This window comes from Gopherus evgoodei, chromosome 2 (assembly GCF_007399415.2).
Source record: "Gopherus evgoodei ecotype Sinaloan lineage chromosome 2, rGopEvg1_v1.p, whole genome shotgun sequence".
In the NCBI taxonomy this organism is placed as follows: domain Eukaryota; kingdom Metazoa; phylum Chordata; order Testudines; family Testudinidae; genus Gopherus; species Gopherus evgoodei.
The window spans coordinates 3,146,815-3,171,721 of NC_044323.1; the positions used below are offsets into that span (position 1 = coordinate 3,146,815).

At 41.8% G+C, this 24,907-nt stretch overlaps 1 protein-coding gene across 10 annotated transcripts in view; it reads left to right on the forward strand.

Moving 5' to 3' along the window:
- Positions 1-24,907, forward strand: part of SETD2 (SET domain containing 2, histone lysine methyltransferase) — a 151,147-nt gene that overhangs the window by 43,513 nt on the left and 82,727 nt on the right. For 9 of the 10 annotated variants that reach the window (XM_030549822.1, XM_030549825.1, XM_030549823.1 and 6 more), the window contains 8 exons: positions 1,395-1,523; positions 7,999-8,122; positions 9,051-9,128; positions 9,450-9,547; positions 12,975-13,101; positions 15,285-15,419; positions 16,280-16,408; positions 19,310-19,948. In XM_030549822.1, coding sequence (XP_030405682.1) covers positions 1,395-1,523; positions 7,999-8,122; positions 9,051-9,128; positions 9,450-9,547; positions 12,975-13,101; positions 15,285-15,419; positions 16,280-16,408; positions 19,310-19,948 — 1,459 coding nt within the window. Of the gene's footprint in view, positions 1-1,394; positions 1,524-7,998; positions 8,123-9,050; positions 9,129-9,449; positions 9,548-12,974; positions 13,102-15,284; positions 15,420-16,279; positions 16,409-19,309; positions 19,949-23,135; positions 23,292-24,907 lie in introns of all 10 variants that reach the window. The other variant, XR_003998713.1, reaches the window with a different exon arrangement.

Below are 24,907 nucleotides of genomic sequence, written 5' to 3' on the forward strand. Positions count from 1 at the left end.
CAAAAGCACTGAAGTGTCTGCCCAGGAGGCTCAATGCACTGCAGCCTAGGCTTGAGGGAGGCAGGAATGGGGGAGGTGTAACTTTCCAGACCGCTGCCTTGTTTTTCAGTTTTTTCTTCCGTTGCCTACCTCTCCTCTCTCACTAGGCTTTTATCAGGCTCTTTCCTTCCCCTTTATCTTGAGTCCTCTTGCTCGGAAGAAAGAGGCAGCAGGTCTGAGACAGCTGCTGCTCCTCCATTTTCAGTTGGGGGGAGGCAAAGAACTGGGCAAAAGGAGCTGCACTAACAGCTGACTGGCAATCAGATTTGCTTCTTGATAGGTGGAGACATAATGATTGTTACCAAGTAAGATGGGAGAAGAGGGATGAATGATATGGACCCTGTAGTATCTAAGACCCTGGATCTCTGATCAGCCGGATCTCTGATCAGCCCAATCTCTAGAGCAGGGGCAGGCAAACTTTCTGCCACATCGGGTTTCGGAAATTGCATGGGAGGCTGTGCCTCCCCAGACAGCCAGGCGTGGCCCGGCCCTGCCCCCTATCCGATCCCCCCCCCGCTGCTTGTCCTCTGAGGCCCCCCTCCCCCTCAGACTCCTGCCCCATCCACCCTCCCCCCTGGTTCCCTGACAGCCCCCCTCCCCGGACCCTTGCCCCATCTACCCCCCCACTCCCTGTCCCCTGACTGCCACCCCCTCATCCAACCCCCCCTTCTTGACTCCCCCCCGCCAGTACCCATGCCCCCATTCAGCCCCATTCCCCACTCTCTGACTGCCCTGACCCTTATCCACACCGCCGCCCTCTGCCCTCTATCCAACCCCATTTGCTCCCTGCCCCCTTACCACACTGCCTGGAGCACCAGCAGCTGGCAGTGCTACAGCTGCGCCGCCCAGCTGGCGCCAGCCACGCCAGCGCACAGCTCAGAGCACCGGGTCAGACTGGGATCTGCAGCTGCACTGACCCAGGAGCTTGCAGCCCCGCCACCCAGAGTATTGCGCTGGTGGCACAGTGAGCTGAGGCTGAGGCTGCGGGGGAGGGGCCGGGGGCTAGCCTCCTGGGCCAGGAGGGTCCCGCAAACTGTAGTTTGCCCACCTCTGCTCTAGAGGCAGAGAAGGGGGCAGACTCTTAGGAAGAAGCCATATAAAATATACAGGGCAGATGCCAGTATGTTGGTTTAATCACAGTAACACTGCGGATCTAAAAAAAGCTTAGTCTAAATATAAACCGTTCAAAATTGAACATTGCTTGTCAGGCGGTTATACTTCTTTGTAGTGAAATGTTGGTGGGTTTTGCACTGAACTTTTTATTGATTCATGTCGATTTCCCAGCTATTTCCCAAGTTGCTTCTGTTGTCACTGCCAACCCACTGGGAGTTGATTGTTCTGTTTCCTCTACTTAGTTCTTCCAGGTGCCCAAATGGGGACTACTGTTCCAACAGGCGGTTCCAGAGGAAACAGCATGCAGATGTTGAAGTGATCCTGACTGAGAAAAAAGGCTGGGGACTGAGAGCTGCCAAAGATCTCCCATCGTAAGGCTTTCCTCTTCATATGACCTTTAATTGAGTTATTTCTCAACAAATAGCTAGATACTATAGCCAGTACTCCATTCTTGTCCTCCTTGGCCTCTGTTTCTCCTACTGTTTGTCACATACGCCTTGAAATTTTGTGCTCTCTTTTTGTGACTCTGTTTCCTACTATCTCGCCTCCCCTCTGATCACTACTTTGGTTACTTTGTTGATTCTTCATCCTCCCCCTCCTTGTCTGTGGGGGGGTCACCACAGGAATTGGCTCTTGGTCCTCTCCCCTCTTTCCTTTATAAGCCTATTTTTGGGTAATCCCATCTGCTCACGTACTTTTAACTACCATTTTTACACTGATGATTCAGGAGTCTGACTTTCCATGCTTAACTTGTCTCCCTCTAGCTAATCCCACATCACAGTCTGCTTGACATTTAAACTTAAAGTGGCCAAAACTGAACTCCTGATCTGTCCACTGAAATCCTCTCTATTCCCCTTAATTTTCTGACTGTAACTACACCACCGTCGTTTGTGGCTGAGGCCAATTACATTGGAGACATCTTTGACTTCTCTTGCTGAACTGATCTGTAAGGCCGCAGTCATATTACATCCTTCATATCTCCCCTGCACACCCAGCTCTGCTGTAATGCTTTTGAGAAATCAACCATTTAATGATGGCAGATGGGGATATTGCTGGTACTCATTTGTTGTAAATTTACATTTATTTTGACTATATCCGTCTCTCCCCTCTCCCCAGCCAACACACACACACCCCTTGTTACTTCTTTAAGTTTGGAAGCTCTGTGGGGCAAAGGCCATGGATTCATGTGTTTGTACAGTGCCTAGTGCAAAAGGGCTCGAGTCCTTATCAGGGTCTACAGGCATGATTGTAATACAAATCTATTATAATAGTGCCAAGATACCCCCAATTAGTATTGGAGCCACGTTGTAAAAGATGCTGTACAGAGTTACAGGCCCTGCCCTGAAGAGCTTGCATTCACAGGCATAACAGCTGGGTGTAACAAAGTATGATACTCAGAAGAAAGACAAGGAAAAGAGTAATGGGAGGAATATGCTTTTATATAAGTGAAATATGCACAGCTAGGTGGTTTCAGGCAAGTTAAATTTTCTTAAAATGTATCTGAGACGTCCCTACTGGCCCTCTACCGACTTAGAAGTTGGCTGTTTCCCACAAGCACAGTAGAAAGGAGTTGGGGGGTGGAGGGGCACTAACGTGAGGACAGGATAGTGTCTGCGTAGACTAGTTTAGGGCAGGAACTCCATGCAAAAGAGGCAGTTTGGAAGAAGTTGCAAGGGTACTTATGGGGGAAGCAGACAAAATGGTCTGTGAAGGAGGCAGGGGGAGACTTCATTAGAGACAAAAGTGGGTAAGTAGGGAGAGGCTAAGTTGTGATGGCCTTAAAGGTAAATACTGTACTTAAATACTTGGATACATTTTCCTGACTGCTTATTTGGTTTAGACAGCATCATTCTCCCCCCCCCCCCATATATTTCATATCCTTTCAGAATCTAAAGAGAAAATTCAAGTGTTTCTCTATAGAATGTGGTAGGTAGATTTTCTCCTGCAAAACCTTTTGTAGTTGCACACTTGGTTGTCTGAAGAGCCAGTGTTGTGCATTGGCAATTGCATCAGGCTCTGAAATTTGTGATTCAAAAGTCCGTGAAAGGGAGCAGTAAATCTGTTTTCTGTCTCAAGTGCATGTGACTTTGGGAAATTTTAGATGACTGTGTCTTGTATTTTGCTATGCAAGAATCTTCTGGTGTCTTGGAGTTTTTAGTATGTTCCCTTGGAAATTCTGGTTCTTTGCTAGTTTTTAACAAGAGGGCACATTTGGTCTTGTAGCAGCTAGAAATATTGCTGTCCTCTCAATTATATGAGCTTTTGCATGAGGAAGACAGAGGGAGAGTTTTAATGCGAAGCAGTCCTTCACAAATGAAGCACAATAGTGCTTAAAATGTAGCGAAAGCTGAGCATATTTAAAGCAATATGTTTAACTGGTGACCTCTGTACTGAAAGTCCATGTGAAAGGTAAATAATCAGTCTTTCAAAGCTATGGTTATCTTATGTATTGATTATTGAGAATAGTCCCAATCTTCTACTCACTTGTACAGAGCTCTGATAAGGATGAGCTTGAGAGGTGTGACAGTGGCTAGCAAATCAGTTGCGAGGTTGCGTGTGATATAGTATCAAAAATAATTTTGATTGATTCTGGCCTGGATATGCAAAGGCATCACAGTTTAGACTCTCACAGCTGTCCCAGAGATTTGTCTCTCTACATCTTTGGGAATAGTGGATTTGGTACTGGGCTCCTCCATATCAGAGAATGGATGTAAATTGGGGAGGAGTTCAGAGAGGAGCAGCAAAATATTGAGGAGACAGGACTGACTTGGGAGGAAAAAGGTAAAGAGAGTCTGTATAGTTTGGCACGGTAACGCTGAAGGTGAAAGGGACATAAACCCAGGAGCTGGGTTGGCCCAGCCTGGTTTGCAGCTGTTTTTAGAGCAGGCACTCTCTTAGCTCACTGCTGATTGTTTTTCTCCTCGCTGTGCTCCCATGCCCTGATGGTAGCACTGCTGCCACATCCTAGAGTCAATGATGCTGAGTTCAGAGTTGTGCTGAAGCATAAAAGCCCAACAGAAAGTGCAGTCAGGACTGTAGAAAGTAAAAGAGCCAACTGGAGCAATAGAGCGTCCATCTGAAAACTGCTACCAACTTCCCAGGGGGCTGAGTTCTGCCTCATTGCACCCACCCATGACAGAGGCAAGGAAAAACCCAGCTACTTCATGAGAGAATCATGTGATGGTGTCTAGGTGATCTCAGTTGTGGAATACAGGAGTTGGGGCTTTCTGAGGTGCCAGGGCCTGGTTTATTGGATAAATGGGGCAGAGGAGATGGAATAGAGGAGCCTGACTTATGAACACAGGCTCTTAGAAGAGATGGGTAACAGATGTGAGTTGAGATATAGATGGTCTAGACTACAGATTACAGGAGTTCAGGGAAAATGGGGTGCATAGGGTCCATGCTTTGGTGTAGCAAGTGAGGAATGTTCAGTTCAAGTGGAGCTCAAGAGGGTACCATCAATTCCTCCCCACTGTCCCTCTCTTCATGATCTATCCTTTGATGTTTGCAGGCGATGAAACTCTAGGGAGTGAAAGGAATTTTTTAGGATGTGATGAGAAAGTGTAACGGGGATTAATGGGATGATGTTAAGAAAGGGAAAATTAAGGGAAATATGAGGAAAAAATTCTCGACAGTGCAACCTACTAGCCAGAGGAAGTGTGGAAAGCCTGAAGCATTTCAGGCCAGATTGGTTAAAGGTTGTAGTTAAAGTTAAAGCCAGTTTTCTGCTTGGAACTTGATTTTTCTAAGTGCTCTAAAACCTATACAGTTACTCAGATTGACTTGAAATTTGATGTGCCTCATGAGGGGCACCAGGTTCTCTTACTGATCCTAATTTGGAGACCATTTTGGAGATCAAGGCACTCCTGATATACAGTGCCCTCCCCCACCTCCCAAAATTCCAGCTTACTTAAAGTGGAGAGAATTTGGCAACCTTTTTTGCTTACAGATTGAGATGAAACCAAGGCTTACATCATTGCACCAGGGTCTCCAGCACTCGAGGGTTGCCCCAATAGAGTGCCTAGCACCCACCAGCCCTTTGAGGGAAATGAAATTAAAACATTAGTTGAAGGAGTTTGCTTCTCTTTTTCAGCTAATTGCAAGACTCACGACTTGTGCTTATTCTCACTCCTAATAGACTACACAGAGCAGGCCCAGACAGAGACGTTAACAGGATTGTTAGCCTTCAAAATGTCACACTAGCGGGATAGCTCAAGAGAATAAGCAGTCCTTTGAATCTGACCTATCTAGTGCCTGTTTGAGTCCCACTTTGATCAGAAATCTGGAAAAGATTGGGAAGCATATTGCTAAAATCTTTCTCTGCCAGGGTTTTTTATTTTGTGGAAACGTAATCAAAGTTGTTGGTTTTTTTTGGGGGGGGGGCGGAATGGGACAAAAAACTCCACACTAGCCATAGGGAGAGGCATTTTAGGAGGTGGAGGGTGTCCTACCCCGCTGCAGGGGCCTGAGCCCCTGTCCCTGCCCACTGTGTGTTCTGGGATCTGGGGGACCCTGTTCCACTTGGGGTATCTGAACCCCTCTCCCTGCCCCTCTGTGTGGGCTGGGATCAGTCGTGGGAGTGGTGAAGGTAATGCATATTTAAATATCTGAAATCCAGGAAATGAACAGGTCAGATACATATCACTAGAATGTGTGGAGTTGGGACCTGGTTTGGAGGAGGGATGGACTGGGTGGGCCTGGGGCATGGCTGAGGAAGCCTGGCTGAAGCAGCAGAGTCCCAGGCTGGAGGTAGGCAGTGAGAGTGAGGGACCCAGCTGAGTGTGCAGCTCGGGCTACATAACCAAGATAGCGTGTGGCCCTCCAGTAAGCTGCTGCCTCTGATACAAGCAGCATAGGACAGGAAAGAGCAAAGAGAAACGTCTTACGTATTAATGGCTTTTACAGTGCCAGCTAATGGCTTAATGGGATGGGAAGGGATAGCTGGAAATGTTGGGAGGGCTACGTGTTGTGAGGAGCGATGGGGCAGGAGATAGAGGAGAGAGAGGCACCATTCTTCTCTCATGCTTAAAATTACAGTAACAATCGTGTAATAAAAATGTCAAGGTTTTGGGACGTAGACCATGGAGGAGATTTCTCTTACAGGACCTGTCAGCAGCCACATGCTGCAAACATTTCAGAGCACGGCCGTTATCACCATTCTACTACAACAAAAGGTAGAAGAGTGGGGAGGATTATTGTGGAATCATGTAGCAATTATGTGGTCTAGTGGCAAGACCTCTGGACTGAGACTATTCCTAGGCATGCTACTGGCCTGCTGGGTGACCTGGGGCATGTCACTTTGCCTCTCTGCACTCAGTTTCCCGTTTGTAAAATGGAGGTAATGATCTACATTTCTTTGAGATTTACTGGTTAAAAAAAGGCCTGTACAAAATCTAGGTCTTTTGATTATTACCTAGCCATAGTAGCATGTCCGCTGCAAACCTTGGCTCAAACTATAACTGCTTAAATGACCACTAACTGCTACCAAAAAAAAATTCTCTTTTCAACAAAGCCAGGAAATTAAATGGGAAAAAATTTTTAACGCAAAGTTAAAGTTGCCTGGTGATAGCTTATGCCCTTCCAGAACATTGAGTTCAGAAAACACAACGCTTACACAGTTGTAACTCTGTCCTCTTTGAGCAACAGCAATCCTAACACACACACTGCCACTCAGCCTTTTCACTGTACTGGACAGGCACTGCCTGCACGTGCTCTGTGCTCAAACACAACCTATTCCCCCTGTCAGAATACTATACTCTGTGAAATTTTGCAGCCACTTCATACCCTTTTACAACCCCTGCACACTTGCACACAGAATACCTCCTAAGCCTATACTTTCTTCTGCCTACCCATCATTAAATCACAGATTGCTCTCATATTCTACCTCGCTACTGACAATACCCATGGCAAGAAGTCCCCAGTGCCCTGCAACTGACACATTTACAATTCTGTACTGAAATGATAGAGACTGAAACCTCAAGGTATTTATGTATCTCTTTCCTCTGATACCACGCATGGTGGGAAGGGGAGGCTCAGAACAGATCTCCTCAGATCACAATCACAGCTCTTTCAAACTGCTCCAAATTTTTCCTCCACCATTCAGTAGAGCTACACCTAACTCATTGAATTCAACTTGAGCGAATGCAGATAATTCTCAGTAGCTATTACCAGCTGCAGTGGGGCAGAGTTGTGGTTGCATGGGCATTTACCTTAACTGTATATCAGGAGTTTTAGCATTGCAGAATTTGATGCTCTGGAAAGGCTCAGGCTATCACTAAGCAATCATAATGCTGTGCTAATGAAGTTTTTTTGCCATTTAATGTACTCTATGGCGTGATCCTGTGATGACTCTGAGGGAGATGGAGCAGATGACCTAATAAGTCTCTTCCTTCTCTAATTTTGGATTCATCTTTTCCTAAAAATACAAAGGATACTTAGTCCCCTCTTCATCCCTGCCCACAAGGTCAACGAGGTACAAAATAAGGCCATCACAGCTTTTTATGGTTTTTTTCCCAAATCTGATGATGCACATTCTGCTAAAACTCTTTATAGTCTTCGTATCAAAGAACTTCCTCAGTAAAATATAATATGCTTATATGATAGACTCAACTTAGCAAGGAACTTGTAGTCTTCTCTGAAGTGCTTTCATGTTGCTTTGTAAATAATTGTGATAACGTTAGTTTAAAAAAAATCCTAATTGCCCAAGGTATAATGCACTTAAAACTGTTTGTTTCAATACAAAAATCTAAGCCATATTGACAGCTCTAACAATAACTTTCATGCTTGGTATTTAACTTGGTTTGCTCCTAAGCAGATAATGATGCTTTTCCTCCTGGGGTCTTGCAGTAACACGTTTGTGCTGGAATATTGTGGAGAAGTGCTGGATCACAAAGAGTTCAAAGCCCGAGTGAAAGAGTATGCCCGAAGTAAGAACATTCACTACTACTTCATGGCACTGAAAAATGATGAGGTGAGTGGCAGTGTATACACATTTGTAGGAGAGAATATCGTGTGTGTGTGTGTGTGTGTGTGTGTGTGTGTGTGTGTGTGTGTGTGTGTGTACACAACTCTAGGTAAATACAATTTTACTTGAATGTGGCATGCACAAATAGCAGGTTTTTTTCTCGAAGTCCCAAATCCCTGTTTTTCATTTAAGCCCTTTTACCTGACAGGAGCTATATCAAACAGTGTTAATGGCTACTTATAGCTAATTTAAGCTATTGATATACCAGTAGTTCTTCTTTCGTTGTCTTCTGTAAATCGCTGTCTTGGAGTTTAAATCCCTAACTGGATCTGGAATAGTTATAAGCCTAAGCAAGATTCATGGACCCTAAGGCTCTGAGGGGACCATGTCTGTAAAAATACGTTTGAATATTTTCCTTTTCCATGTAAGCAATTTCTGTAGTTGGCCATGAGGTTGTTATGTGGTCACAAATTTGTGGGGAAAGGGTGCAGTAGAATAGTGTGCACACTTGTGAATGGATGGGCAACGTGGTACATGAGATAATCTTCGTATTAAAACATGATCTATGTGACAAAAACATTTCAGATCTCCTGGTGTGGACATTGCTGGGGGCTGCATGGGTGGGAAATAATTGTTAAGATTTAAAATATTATAATAACCCCAGAACCAAGGAGAAATACGATGCATACTGTCTTAATACTATGGATAACAACATAAATCAAATAAATGTCTTGTTTTCTCATACACAATTTTTATTACGAAACCTTTTTTCTCCAAAGCTATTACAGCTGATGCACAAAACAGGAAAAAATTATTAAAATTCTTATTGAAGTTTTCACTTTCACCTTGCTACATACGCATGCTGACTTTTGCTTCTGCCATAGCACAGAGGAGAGGAAGAGTGCTTTTTGCTATAATTACTTTTCACTTTCAGATAATAGATGCAACCCAGAAAGGAAACTGCTCCCGTTTCATGAACCACAGCTGTGAACCAAATTGTGAGACACAAAAGGTGAGCTTCAAAGAAAACCTCCTGCTGCTTTGTTTTCAGTTTTGTCTCTGAGTTTTAACATGCTCAGTAGAAAATTCATTTGCCATTGACCTTTGCCTCTCTATCATTCAATCACTGCTATTCAAAAGTAAATATACCTTGGAAACTGGCTAATGCAGACACTTCAGTTTGGGATTTTAAGATCCTTCAGAGATATTTTCTGCCTCTTGGAGGGTTAGCAATGTCTCTTGCCAGAGTTCCTTCATTTAATATAGAAACTGGGGGGGTCAAGTCGGGGTATTGTAATAATCAATATTGTCATCTATTTTTTTCCTGCTGTAGTGGACTGTGAATGGACAGCTAAGGGTTGGCTTTTTCACCACCAAACTAGTTCCATCAGGCTCAGAGTTAACATTCGACTACCAGTTCCAGAGATATGGGTAGGTATTTTCTCTGTCTGTCTGCTTCAGTGTTATGCGTGAGTCTCCCTGAGTGCTCATACAATTAAGAAATTGTGCTGCAAAACGGATCAGTGAAAAGACATCCAAATGTATGTGAACAGTAGAAATCAAATTGGAGGTTAGGGATGAAAAAGGTAATAGGGTAATCTAGTCAATGTCCCGTCTAATGTAGGTTTATTCCTGTAGATTTTATAGTATTTCTTTCAATCTGCCTTTAAATGTCCCAAGTCTGGGGGCTTACCACATTTCCCTTGGGAGACTATCCCACTGTCCGTAATATGGGCGTTTTCCAGATAATGATTTTATATACTCCTTCTCCTAATTTCATCCCCTTGCTAGCTATCCTAGCTGCACCCCTGTTTTACATAATTCCTGTTTTCCACTTCTGCACCTTTAGTATTTTACAGCTTTGCAAATATTTGTAGACAAATACCATGTTCCTCCTCCCCTTACACACACACACACTCTCTCTCTCTCTCTCTCTCCCCCCCTGTCACTCACACTCACTATCCCCCTCCTCCCCGATGCTTAGACAAGCTACAGCATACCTATTTAACCCTTTCCTTGTAGATCGGTTACTTTATTGTAGTTGTTATTTTATCTGAAAGTCCTCTAACTTGGAAAGCTAGATGTACTGTTCCAGTTCTTACCCTAGGTTTACAGCGAGATGCTTTTTTCTCCCTGCTTGATACTGTGATATCGCTGCATTCTGCTGTGTGTCATGTTTGATACATGAATGAGGCACTCAGCTTAAACAAAGTTGAATTGTAGAGAAATTTATACTCAATGAAAATTCCTACTAATACCATTTTAAAATATCTTGCCATTTGTTTTAATGAATAGTCCACTCTTACAGACACCATGCCATGTCAGAAGATACTGTATATTTAGAATTTGAGAGCTGGAAATAATTTAGTTTGAGTTTAAATAAATAAATAAAAATAAAAAACCACCTGTTCCAAAATGTCAATTACTTTGACATAGTCACCCATTCCAAGTAGTAACCAAGCTCAAACCTTGCCAGACTTCTGAAAGCAGACCATCTGAGGCCTGTCCACCTACGAGGAGAGTCAGTCTTCAAGCATTCCTATTGATTTCCACTTTTGTTCTAACATACTGTAACTCCCACGATGCATCTGTACATCAAATTAGTATTTGTTTAATGTACCACTAACTTAATTTTATAAACTGCTGTCCCAGATGAAAATATAGGAGTGTTACTGTGGTAGGAAAATGTTAAGCATTTGTATGAAGTATGCGAACTATTATGAAGACACATGAACTTGCTTTGACATGTAACAAATATCTCCTCAACCCTCTGCAGTCACTTGCAGCGGGGCGTATTGCATCAATGAACATGTAGAATATTGCACATAGGGAAGAGTTCCTGAAGTTAAGGAAACAAATTTACTGCTCATTTTAAAATCCATAACCTTATTTCATATGCAAATTATTTCAAACTATTCGAAAGGGTTAGTTTTTATTCTGGACAAATAGTTACAGCCTGAGTTGAGTCCTCGCAATGGACAGTCACCATTTTGCTGTCCTATACCCAACCTGGATCTCAGATGCCCACAAGCCCACTGGGTCTGGGCAGCATCCAGACACTGTTTGTAGCTGTGATCTGTCTCACTCCCAGAGTGCAGACTCCCTGACTAGCACCCTTCTGTGGTACAGTGGATCCTGCTGCCCTAGGCCCCAAGACCAGCGATGAACCCTTCAGATCTCCTCAGAGGTCTATGCATGGTATCACCATAGGCCACCCTTATGGGTACTCTGGTGTGTAGTAGAACTCTTCAGGGACATGTGGCAGATAAAGTAAGGAATACTGAGGCTTTGCAACGGAACCTTTTGAACATATATACGTTTCACTTAGAGTCAGCACAGGAGGTTTACAGATCTATGTACAAATGGCAATACACTTCCCCACTCCTCTGAGACTATGCTCACCCCTTCTGTGTGTCCTTAGGCCCAGTGTGTGTGAGGTGAGGCTCTTCCTCATGCAGGCCTTCTGCTTCCTGGTGGTGATCTCCAGTGGGAGAGAGGATCTGGGGCAGACCCTGCCCTTAATTAAAGTTGGTCCCCTCTGTCAGGTGATTCACTGGCTGGCTTTAAAGCCCTAATCTTGTGGCTAAATTCCCAGCCCGCCAGCCCCTCCTATTCCCTCCTTCCCCCAACCAGCTTCCCTGAGGTCCTCCTTTTTAGCAAACCCATTGTTCTAATAGGAGAGTGTTTTTCAAAGTTGGTAGCCCCTTGATGTGCCTCATATTCAGGCACCAGGCTCCATAACATGAGTGATGATGCAGTCCAACGTGACTGTTACAGTCCATGGTGAAGGGCATAAACAAGTTCACACTCAAAATAGAAGCTGAAATACAACATAATTTTCACAAAATCAGACTGGGGACCCAGACAACCCCTCAAATTGTCACTGTTATCTGCAATTTGAAGTTTTAAATTGGTCATTTTTGAGTTCTCTAAATACTAAAAATCTGAACGTGTGAATTGATGAAGAAAGCTTTTTTTTCGCCTGCCCCCATTTGGTGAGACCAAGCATGAGACTTTCCTCTTCAGAGTAACTTATTGAGAAAGTTATTTTGTGACGTGGGTTTTAGAATTGTTCTGCCATGACAACCTTAACTGTGTAGTGTCTCAGCCATAATGATAAAGCTCTTGTTTATATTGGGGCTTGCAGGCACTACTTAGTCAGTGATCAGGCTCCAGTTGTGTTGAGCAGTGTACAAAGGAGTGAAACAAAGACAGGCCCTGAGAAACAGGTAGAAAAACAGAAGCACTATAGTTAGCTAAAAACAGCCAGGAAAATGAATGAACTCTTGCTTTCTGTCTGTTAGATATTGGCGCAGCCTGGAGTTGAGTTTCCATAAGTGTTTGCCCAACTTCTTGTTAAGGAGATATGGGAATACGCTAGCCATAAAGAAACTGTAGAGGTTTGTTTGAGTTTGGGAGAAATTGCCTTAGCCAGAACTGAAAGGACCTGCCACATACAGTGGTTTATAACCTTATAGACTGCTTTCTTGTGCAGGAGGGAAATGGTGTGAAACATTCCGTTTAGAAACCATTTGGTTTATATGTTCGATGCAGCAGCTCTTAATTTTTTAGAACAAAATGAAGGAGAAAAAAATACAAAGAATCACATGACAAACAGAATTGTCTTAAGAGTGTTTGTTCAAAATTTTCTAATAGTTCTTCAGTAGCCATTTGAAATAACAGCTTAATAGAAAGAAAAAAGGATAAGGAGTGATTATACAAGACTGTAATTGTTCTTCCAGGACAGTAAAATTAAAATGCATTTAGTATTTAGGAAAACAACCCCGCTGTGAATGCCATCAGTCTCTTACTAAACTCTGCAAACTAACTTCATGTGTCACTCATACCCCTTGAACAGCAAAGAGGCTCAGAAATGCTTCTGTGGCTCAACTAACTGCCGGGGTTACCTGGGAGGAGAGAACAGGGTCAGCATCAGAGCAGCAGGAGGAAAAATGAAAAAGGAACGCTCTCGTAAGAAAGACTCGGTGAGTGTGACCCTTCCTCGTTTGGTTTGTACAATCTACTTTCCATAAAGGGTGACCCAAGGAGGTGATCTTTCTTATCAAAGTCTCAAAAGGCAGCCTTAAGAAGGGGACAGATCTCTTCTGGGATCAAAAAAGTTTAGTGTGACCCAAAGGTTTCATCAAAATATTGCCAACCGCAAACACATTTTACACACCTGTAAAAACGCAAGCAAACGCAGCACACTTAAGGCCAGCTTATGATAGAATGGTTTATTAATATATAATGCATGCTCATGTGACTTCTTTGCAAGCTCCCTTGCTTCTAGGCCAAGGCGATTACAAATTCAAATCTCACTACAGCTTCAGGGCTCACCTACTGCAGGAAATATCTGCACTGGTTCAAATGCAGTCGTTTGGTTGAGATGTTGAACCAGTGAGGCTGTTCCTTGCTTTCTTGCTGTCGGTGAGCCCTGAAGGTGTGGTGTTAGATACAAACTTGCATTCACCTTGGCTTAAAGGCCAATGTGGATATGCATTATATCTGCTTTGACATCAGTTTTAATTGTTGTATTTGCTGCTCCATGTGATCCATTTCATTTATACAGAACTAGAGCCTTTCCTAGCTTTCTTCCATCAGGCCTTCTACCATTTCCTCCAAATAACTTTGATCAAGGTATTTATCTGAATTCAATCCTTTGATTGGATTGTAGTGGGGAACTTGCAATGACAATGACAAGCCCCACAGGAAACTCTCATGAGAAGCACAATTTAGAGAAAGAGAAAGAAAGGAAGAAAGAAAGGGGGATGGGGAAATAAAGCTTTATCTCCTGATTACAAGTTTCCTCTAATAAACTGAGAGGATCCTTTTCACTGTCTGTAAAATGTAGCTGTTTTTTGGCTTATGGGAATACTAATTATCCTCCTTGAAAACTGCTTTTACATGTATGTACCCTTTTGGAAGGGGACTGTCTTCTGAAGCTAGCAGCCTCATTTTGATTGACCGTTTCTCTGTTTGGGTGGTCGGGGAATTAAACTTTTTAAAATTGACCTCTTATATTTTTACATTTTCCCAGAAAAGCGTTTTCCTACTTGTCTTCCTAAAAATAGGTTATAAATTACATTTGAATGATATGCTTCTCTCCAGCAAACTTCATATTTAGGTATTCACAGGATGTTGCAATTCTCTGCATTGAATAAGATATTGTTAAAAGTGAAAGTTATTTGATCTTGAGAACAGATATCCAGGTCTTTGCATCCTTGGATCAGAGAATGCAATCACATTGATTTAAGACAAGACCACTGTCTTCCTATGTTTCAAATTTCCTTGAGGACTTTCCATTAGGGACATAATCGCCTTTAGTACAGAGCAAGCCAAGGCTTCCATATTCTACCTGCTTAAGAAGACTGCCTGGTCAAATCCTATACTTCATTATCACTTATAAAGTAGAGTTAAAATATTAATTACTTCCACATTAGTTCATGAATATTTGTCTCAGGTAATTTTTTTTGTTCATACAAACTTTAGAGTGAACATTTGCTTATTACTGCCCCAGTGTTCATCTTGGATATAGAGAAACCTCTGTTCTGTGGGGTCATAAATTGAAGCAGCCATGTTTTAAATAGCATCTCCTGTTTTCATATATGAAAAGGTAAATTTAAAACCAGCATATCTTGCTAAATAATACAGCCAGAGTTTCCTTTGCAGAGCATTCTGCACGTGTTGAATGCACACAGCTAAGGACATAGGCGGTGCATATGATTGGAATGTGTGGCACAAGCTAAAGCTTCAGGTCTAGATGGAAGATGCTATGTTGCACACATTTTTGCTCCCAAGAACACAATCAGATTTTCTCCCCCTCCGCGCCCCCCCAAGCCCTGCCCATTTTACTGGTCTAAGCCTCTATCTTGAGAGAGAAGCACAGCATGTGAAATATTTACATATTATATTCAAAGTCTTGATTCAAGGAATGACTGAAAGAATCAGAGGAGAACTATGGGGTGGCAAAAAAAAAAAAATACAAATGAAATCAACTATACCTAAAACTAGATTTTCTTCCCTTTCAGTATATGAGATTTGGTCATGGAGAGACTTCTTATGGAACCTCAGAGCCAGAGAATAAATTCTCTTAACAGCTGATTGAGTGGTACCTTGTGAGTTTGGGTTGTTTTGTGAGTTGTATAATCATTTTCCTTTGACGTGGTAGGTGGATGGGGAATTGGAAGCACTGTTGGAGAATGGAGAGGGGCTTTCAGATAAGAACCAAGTTCTCAGTTTATCCCGGTTGATGGTTCGGATTGAGACTTTGGAGCAGAAACTCACCTGCCTCAAACTCATACAGGTGAGGAGATCCCAACCTGATTGAAGGAGGAGGGAAGTAAAATTATGTGAAGTATTCTTATTTTAAATAATGTGTTTAAAGGCTAGTGAGGAAGAAGGAGAAAATGGAAAATAGGTTTTACGGTTGTGCCAATACAGAAACTGGAGGGAAGAGCTACTCTATTTAGTGTGGCAAAGGGGTAAGTTTGCAGCCATACTCAAAGAATTTGTAGACCCTTTGTAGCTCCAACCTTTAGCCAGCATGTTTTGCCTTTTGGAGGACTAGAAAGGTGACGTACACAGTCCTTTCTAGATGTTAACTTCAAAGGGTCATTTTGACAAAATCATCCAAAAGCAGTGGTTAATTTTGCTAAGATGAGAATGATGATTACCAATATATTAAGATGTCTGATAAAATAAAATTTAAAAGGAAATGAATGTAGAGGGAGTAACCTGCACATCTTAGAATGAATTTATTTACAATTCTCTTCTAAAGCCATCCTTAATTTTTGTCTCTGACTTACTGGAAAAGATTATTAGTTACTGCCAATTATCTGCTCACTCTAACCTCCTGTTAAGTTTTTATGCTGTAATACCAGCTGGGTACCAGAGAGACTTATTTACTTTCTGTATGCACTATTGCACTGAAAACAGCTGTTCCAGTTCACTTTAAAGTTACTGTAGACTTTTGATGATGCTGTTAGATATTGGCACATGTCTAGGCTCGACTCTCTGCGTTGTGCATTTTTAGTAGCATTGTGTTTTGTCAGTAATGTGTACATAGTTCAGTAGTTAACAATGTCAGGATGTAGAAATTAGGTTTTAGTCTCTGAGGAAGGTGCTGACTGTTTCCATGGATTCTCCATTAACTGTCTCATCTAGAACACACACTCGCAAGCCTGCCTGAAGTCCTTCCTGGAATGTCATGGCTTGTCTCTCCTCTGGATCTGGATGGCTGAGTTGGGTGATGGACGGGGAAACACTGTGAACAACTTGAAGCTCCAGCTAGAGGTCAGTAATTGTCTCAGGATTTCCAGGTCACTCTATTTGTACACGAAGCTTTCAAAGCAGCTGTAGTAATTGCTGAGAAGAGGGAACGTATATGAATAAAAATATGATGCATTAATTCCAAGGCCGGAAGGGACCATTGTGGCCATCTGATCTGAACCTCGTGGATAACACAGGCCAGAGAACTGCCCCAAAAAATTCCTAGAGCATATCTTTTAGAAAAACTTGAAATCTTGATTTAAAATTTGTCAGTGAAAGAGAATCCACCACGACCTTCAGTAAGTTATTCCAATGGTTAATTACTCTCACTGGTAAAAATGTGTATGGCTTATTTCTAGGCTGAATTTGTAATATCTTTCTCTGCTAGATTGAAGAGCTCTTTATTAAATATTTGTTCCCCTTGAAAATACTTATACACAGTAATAAAGTCACCCCTTAACCTTCTTTTTGTGAAGCTAAATGAGCTCCTTGAGTCTGTCACTATAAGGCAGGTTTTCTAATCCTTTAATCATTCTTGTTGCTCTTCTCTGAACCTTCTTCAATTTGTCGACCTACTTCTTGAGTTAATGTTAAAAGTAGGTTTCATTTTGCAGTCCACAGACAGTGAAGTACAATACATAAAGTACAACACATAAAGTGTTAATGAAAGTCATATGTGGTACTTCACCTTGACATGAAGTACAGATAAATCCATAACTTTTTTCTTTAAGTACATTAGTTCATATACAGAGAGCTTGAAATACCTGGAAGGAATTTGCCTTTGTGATTTTCCTTAAACTTAAGTAACAGATGCTAAGCTTTAAAAAAGGGCACTGCCATGACTGGCTGTTCAGGAGTGGGGGACTGGCTGGAGGATCCAGAGTTTGCTCTGACGATATCTAGCATTGAAATTATTTTCTTCTGCTGTTTTCTATATGTACTTGTCTGCTGAATCAACATCCCTTCCCCAACTGACTTAATGCTTCAGCTTGAGCTTGCTGTCTGGGGAGAGACTCATCAGGTTGTGTGGGTTACCTAAAAGACCTCTCTAAGGCTGAATCCTGGGCCTGGGGAGGAAGATCACAATTCCTGCTGTGACAGCCATCCTCTCTGGAGTATCAGAGCTACTCTTTATAAACTTTCATGGACTCCAAAGCAGAGACTATGAGCTAGCTTAAGAATTCCCTTCTGCCATGGCACCATCTTCTTTTGGGTGGATGGAGCAGAGTGGATGGTAACACCCATGTTTCTATCTTGCCAGTCTCTTAAGTAATGGAGCACAAGTACATATACCATGTGTCCTCAGATGTCCATGCTGCTGAGGGAGTCTTCAGATTGAAGGAGTCGGGGAGCCGTATCGCCATTTCTGTTCTTCACTCCTGAGATTTGACTGACTTGGCATTACCCTCCTTGTTGTCACTGGGGAATTCTCAGTTTTCATCTGTCCACCTGTGAAGAAATTTCTTCAGGGAATGATGCATGCCTGTCTTTCTGCATGACAACCGCTAGCTTCTTCATACACTTAAATGTACTTTCCTCTCTTAGAAGGCATATCACTTACAATGGGTCCGGTGTGCATAGTTTTTGGCAACTGTTTTTTATTCTTTTGTTTTCTGTCATTTGCTTGTAAAATGAACTGGTAATTAGAGGCGCGAGGGGCCTGAGATCAGGAATTGCTGCCTTCTCATGAGTTGGTTTAGTGATCTCAGAAGACTAAAACGATAGGAGTTCCTGCAAGTTAGGTGCTGAGAACCTAAAACCATGAGTGGGAATTTAATTCTTATACAGAAGGTATGTGGAGTGATTTTTATTTTATTTAATCACTCAAGATGCAAATCATGCAGTAAATAGTCTAATTTTTGTAAGATTTTTGCATGTATATGCATCATAGTACAATCTAGCTAGGAACACGTCTTGAATTTTTTAGCTTTCTTTAAAACTTAGATTTTCAAACTAGCAGCAACCTGAAAAAAAAAGCACATTTCTGTAGTATTATTTGTCTTTATTTTCTGTAGGCTTCAGAAATCTACATGATCATAGAATGATCCATGATCATGGATGTTACAGATGGAAATGTAAAGCTATCCAGCCTCACTCTTTGCCAGTGCAGGATTGTTGTCCATCCATATTACATTTCTCTAGTGTCTTGTCCAGTCTAGTTTTAAGTCACAAACAGTGATTACACACGTGCTGGCAGTGGTGACATTCCACCCAGGAGAATGATGTCAGGGTCTTCCTTCAGCTAATGTGTATAATTCTGGGACATCCAGTGGATGTTTAAATACTGCTGTTTAGTGAAAAAAGAACTTTTCAAATATTGCTATATTAGTAAGTTCAGATCTTCCTACGGTTGATCTATCTTGGTTTATTTATCAATCAGTTTCTATTAACCTCTTCCATTAATATAGTTACAAATTATATAATCACTGCAGCATTTACAAAGAGGAAAATCTGATCCAAAACATGTAGTATGCAATCAGTCAATTTAGAGAGAGATCAACTTAACCATATAAAAGTGTGATTTCTATACCAAAGCCTAACTTAAAAGGTTAACCATTTAAATCAACACATTTTTATTTGAGCTATTCTACCTTGGGTTTGTTTACATGGAAATTCAAGATATGCATGTTCAGCTGTAAGTGTCTGAGCCCTCTGAACTCATTGCAGTTGTGACCTGAATACTTTTAGTCTTTTTTTCCATCCATATGTTTTATTTGGTGTCAGTAGTAGTCAGCAAAAGTTCACTACCGCCCCTACAGTAAGTGCATCTCTACTAACTTGTGTCAGTATGAGTATGGCTCTGGCAAATACTAAAGAACTCAGTTCGTCTTGGAAGAAATATCTATTGCCAAGTCAGAGGTATAAAAAACTAGTGCAAAGTGACAATTTGAAATGTAACTGCTGTGGTTCTGTGTTTGTAACCAGATTATGAAGACTCTGGAGCTCTTGCCTATACCCAATAAAAACATGTTGGAAGAGAGCAAGGTGCTTCCAATTATCCAGCGCTGGGCTCAGACCAAGACTGCAGTCCCACAGCTCAGTGAGGGGGATGGTTATTCCAGTGAGAACACGTCACGGGCTCATACGCCACTCAACACGCCAGATCCTTCCATCAAGCAGAGCACAGAAGGCGACACAGACACCCCGAAGAAGCTTGTCTTTCGAAGGCTCAAAATTATAAGTGAAAACAGCATGGACAGTGCAATCTCTGATACCACCAGTGAGCTGGAGGGAAAGGAGGGCAAAGAAGACCTAGACCAGCTGGACAATGCGCCGGCAGAGGTGGCAGAGGAGCAGCCGCAACAGGAAATCAAAGCTGCCATTGATGCTGCAGTGGACAGCAGCAAACCTCAGGCTACTGAGCTGGAGGTTGAGCCTGAAGCAGAGGCCAGAGAGAGCAACGGCACAAAGCTAGAAGAGCCCATTGCAATGGAAACACCATCTCAAGATGAAGAGGAGGGTGTGTCTGACATAGAGAGTGAGAGGAGCCAGGAACAGACTGACAAAATAGTGGATATGAGTGACTTGGCTACCAAGCTTCTGGACTGCTGGAAAGACCTAAAGGTAAGAGGAACAGTAGCTCATAGAAGCTGTGACAGTTGTATTATAAAGGAAAAACGTAACTGTTTGCAGTTGAACATAAATAAAACTAAGTTGTTGCCTTGTTTGCAAATGTTTATGCCAAACAAATAGGAACGCCTTCTCTAAGTGAGGGATTTCAGCCAAAAAACAGACCTCCGAGTACTTTCTGTGATTTCCCTTTGTTGCAAATTATACCCTATGGAATGTAAGCTAGTTTGCTAGGTGTCCGTATGTTATTCATTGATCAAAGATGAATCAGTCCATCTTGACCACTGAGATGACGGCTTATTCATCCAGTTGAGTTTAGTTTATTTTTTTAAAAGCTGTTTATTGATGATTTGGTCTTTGCTTGGCTGGTGCTAACTCGCAGGCCTGTTTTCTAAACCAGCCAGAAAATAGCAGGGCAAAAATAGTGCAGTGAGCAATTCTGGCTCAACAGCTTCAGCATCCGTCTGAATGTTATACCAAATGTCTGATCTAGATTTAAATTGTTATCTCGAGACCGTCAATGTGGCTGTCCTATAAATGTTTGCTTTTCATCTGCAATTTTATGTAGCATTAGGAGACTGTTGTTTTCTGGCAACTTTCTGTTCTGTTGACATTATTGCTAGTGTTAAGCTCCAAAGATTTGAAGATTTATGTTCGGATGAGCTAAACATCAAAACATCTGGATGCTAATTTGAAACTTTAAAGCCTGCCACTGGGCAGTGGGGGCTGTGATACTCCATACATGCTTTCCAGTCCCTGTACCTTACCTGCGGTGTTGTCTTGGCAGGTTAGGGAGGTGGTGGCTGGCAGGCTGCTTCCTTCTTCCAGCATCAGGCTGACCTCTCCTCTGAGCAACTGAGTGGCCTTCTCTGGTAACGAATCTTTTCCGTGAGCAGCCTACTCTGGCCCAGTGGGACCCAGTGAGTCCTAACGGTCTGCCGCTTGAAAATTTAAAACATCTCAATCATCTGTCCTAGAGTTCTCGATGGTACAGTTAAAAACCCTCACCCTATCCTCATAAAATGAGCATTTCTTGCAGGAATGGAAGGGTGGGAAGTTAGCTTTAAATTTGAAAGTGGCATTTCATTGTGACCCTGCAGAGATGTTACAAGCCACTGCACTGGAGTGAAAGAGTTGCTCCTGAAGAGGGGAGGTGCTGAACAGAGGATTGCAAGGCTTAAGTATACACTTGTCCATCATACTCCCCAGCCAGGATAACAAAAGCAAGTAATGGGGAGGGACTCTAGGTTGACCTCTCCCAGTGGCCTCCTTGTGGGAGAGATGGAAAATGCAGTCCTGAAACTTTCTTGTACTTCCAAAAGGGTTTATTTTTGGTTAGGTTAGTTAAAGTACAGGCAGCCTTCATTTTAAGAAAAGAGTTTGCCCTGCCTTAATAAATTCTCTTGTAGTGTACATTCCTATCAGACAACACACCATAAAGCCTTTGATGGTAGTATTTTGCCCCTTAAAATGATCAATTCTTGATGTTTCAAAAGAGTCTGGTAAAGAGAATTGATAATGTACCTCATGGGGCAGTGCTATACATGAATGGAGATATTTCTTCCTGGTCTTTGCTGGAGATCAGTTTAGGTGTGAATTCATGAGACTATTTCCTATGACTTTGTTAGCTTCCATAGCTACCAACGTTAATGGTCATAAAATTATCCATTTTTTGGTAGGAAAGAGAAATTCTTATCTTACAGGTGTACTATTCAGAATAATCCCTAATTTGTGTGCATTTACAGAGTTTTGACTATAATTATGTTGTAAACCTAATAGGAGAAAAGATGTGACCTTTGTAAGTTACAAATTATGCACTAAAATATGTTGATATATGCAAATAAGGTTGTATGTATTTTTCCCCTTTTTAAACCCTGTGTATCTAAAGTATATTGGTCAACAGCTTTAGTCTGCAGTTTGTTTAATCGGGGTTGAAAATTTCTTCACTTCAGGGGACACTGTCAGGTTAAATATATATAAACCAAAACGCATTTTCCTTATATAATTAATACCATGTATTATTAACACTGAAAGGTTTAAAAAAAAATTATTATTCACTTTATGCTGTTCTTGAATTTTTCTCACCTTGGACAATCATGGATTATTCAGCTACTTTTTTGGTTATACTCCTTCCAGCTACTTTCGTTTTCAGGATCTCATGCTGTATTGTTTGAGTTGCAAACACTATAGGGGAAAAATTGTTTTTAAAAAAAAAATTTTATTGATGCTTTTAAGGAAAATCTTAGATTCTAATGATAAGTTTATAAAACTTTATTTTGGGGCCAGATTTGACCTGACAGTGTCATTTTAACACCAAGTGCTGACTCTCAGCACGCTTTCAGTTTCTGCTGAATTTAGAGTAGCCCTGACTTCAGCTACGTAAACCCACTGGCTCAAACCTGTGGTCAGCTATGGGATCATTACCAATCAAATTTGCCATTTGTGATGTGGATTCACTTCCTCCCTATGGGGGTCTGCCCTGTTGCAACTTACCTGATATAATTCTGAAGACACTAATAACCTTATGTAACGTGGTTTAAAGTTCTGATCTTGGGTACATGGGTATATTTGCCCAAGAACTGGTTTTGTGGTACTTGAATTATAATGTACCATGTATCTGAAATCAGAATCAAGCCTTAAGTCTGTGAAAACCTTTTTATCTTGCCAAGTGTGCTTGGGGAACTGTGACCCTCTGGATGTATTCCGTCCTGTGTTTTATCATGGCACTAAGAGTTAACTGCTTCTGTCCAACTTTCACCTGTTAGAGTATTGCATATTGTCTTTTGGGGTAACTGTCAGGCCAAGATACTACAGCTCTGAAATGGCTGATAAGTTTTAAGATTTTTAGGCTACAGGAAGGCACCTAGTAAAGTTCCATATTCTAGATTAAAGAGGGACGCATAGTTAGCCTGTCTCCTGATCCTTTAGACTTTCTGTGGGAGCTGGGTCTGTCTTCCCATCAACTTTGTCCCATCACCAAAGCAGGAAGACAGCAAGGTGAATTTTCAGGTATTTCCAAGCTCTCTAAAGCTGTTTTTTCATTGAGTTGTGAAACTTGAGTCATCTGCAATAATAGTGTCATAGGAGGGGTGGGTGGGAGGTTATGAAATCTCGTAACTTAAGCTATGTCCTCCCCGATCTTGATGATGACCCCCTTGTAATTTCAACCATTTCCATCCAGCTTCTCAGGGCAGCAAGGAGCTTGTTAACATCACCAGCTGACCATGTGTCTCCTTTTCTCAACTCCGTGCTGAAGAAGGGAGAGAACGTAGCGTGCATACTGTGAAGAAACAGGAAGATGGTTGGGAAGCTGGATGATGCATGAGAAATATAATAGGTGAAAAGAGGACAGAGGTGGTTAACTCATTGATGCCGACGTTATTTTGGTGCGTCCATTGCCGGCAATGGATGTCGCTCCGGGAAAATCCCTACTCCTGGCATGAAAGGATTAAGTGAGCTATCTTTTTATATACCTCTATACACAGGACAGCTGCCTTGGGTTGCAAGGCCTTGTACGTTTTGACTCTTGAACCCATGAGGAATATTGGCTGATAATACATACCTCACTGCAACACAAACATTCACAATATCCAGTGGGGTAAATTTTCAGCATAGGCTTTTGCACACAGTTCCTGTTGGAAGAGGAAATGGTGCATATATCTCCTGATGCTGAAAATGTACCATAAAAGTCGGTGAACACACAGTAGGTAACAGGTGGTTGTTAAATTCAGTACTTATATGCTCTTTAGCCTGTGCAAGAACCTGGACTGTGCTATTGTACAACAAGATTCATAGGAAACAGGTAAGGCCCCTGTGGGACTGATGAGTACCTAGTGACATTTATTATGAATACTGCATGGTGTGTGATGGCTAATGATTCCAGTGCTTTTCACCTAGTGGTATCTGAGGGGGCTGATGTTCTTGACCATTAACGCTAATTTGTGGGGTGTTTTCACACTCATTAACACCCATTAAAAGCATATGGTGTTAGGAGGTTCACAATAATATATAGGAAAGGGCTGAGCTTTCCTCAACAGGTTCTTTTGATCTTGGTGGTCTTCCTTAATCTTTCATAAAATAAAGACTTATTATTATTACTTTAAGTTTAGTTGTATCATTTTAACAGTGCTGATATTTTGAAGACAGTCTAGCTGTTGAGGATTTGTAGCTGAAATTTGTAGCTGGGTTTGAACTCAGCAGCCTTAAAGTATTAGAAATAATTAGTTTCAATTTAGTTGTATATTGTTTCTTTCATACAAAGACTTTACATAGAGAATTTAGTTACTTTAACAGAAATGGCAATAGCAACTCAATTTGTGGTGTTGCAATAAAGTTAGCATCATATACACACTTCCTTGGGGCTGGTGGTGCTAAAGTCTTCTGGCATCTTTCTTTACAATACTTTTGGGTGTGCAGATGATCTCATAACCTTCTTGATGAGAGGTCAGAAGCATTAGGTTGTAGCTGTTAGTTAGGCTTCCTAGAGCATGCACTTAAATTATTGCATACTCATTTTTTTATAGTATTTTTCTGAGTACGTTTCTGAACTGGGTATCTCATGGGATTAGTAAAGGTTAAATAAGCTTTGAACTCTGGGTCACAGTTGCAAATATTTCTGGGGTCAGCAGTGGTTAAGTAATTGTCCTAGTTTAGCCTAGTGAGATGGATTTGGTCTCTTTTGCAGTCCGCTTCCCAGTATCAGATAAAAGAGCCCCTATCCGTTTAGAACAAAATCACAAATAGCTTGATTGTGAGCAGCCTGAACAGAGATGGTTCTGTTTTGGGACCGGTTCTGTTCAATATCTTCATCAACGATTTAGATGTTGACATAGAAAGTACGCTTATTAAGTTTGCGGACGATACCAATAAGTACGCTTATTAAGTTTGCGGACGATACCAAACTGGGAGGGATTGCAACTGCTCTGGAGGACAGGGTCAAAATTCAAAATGATC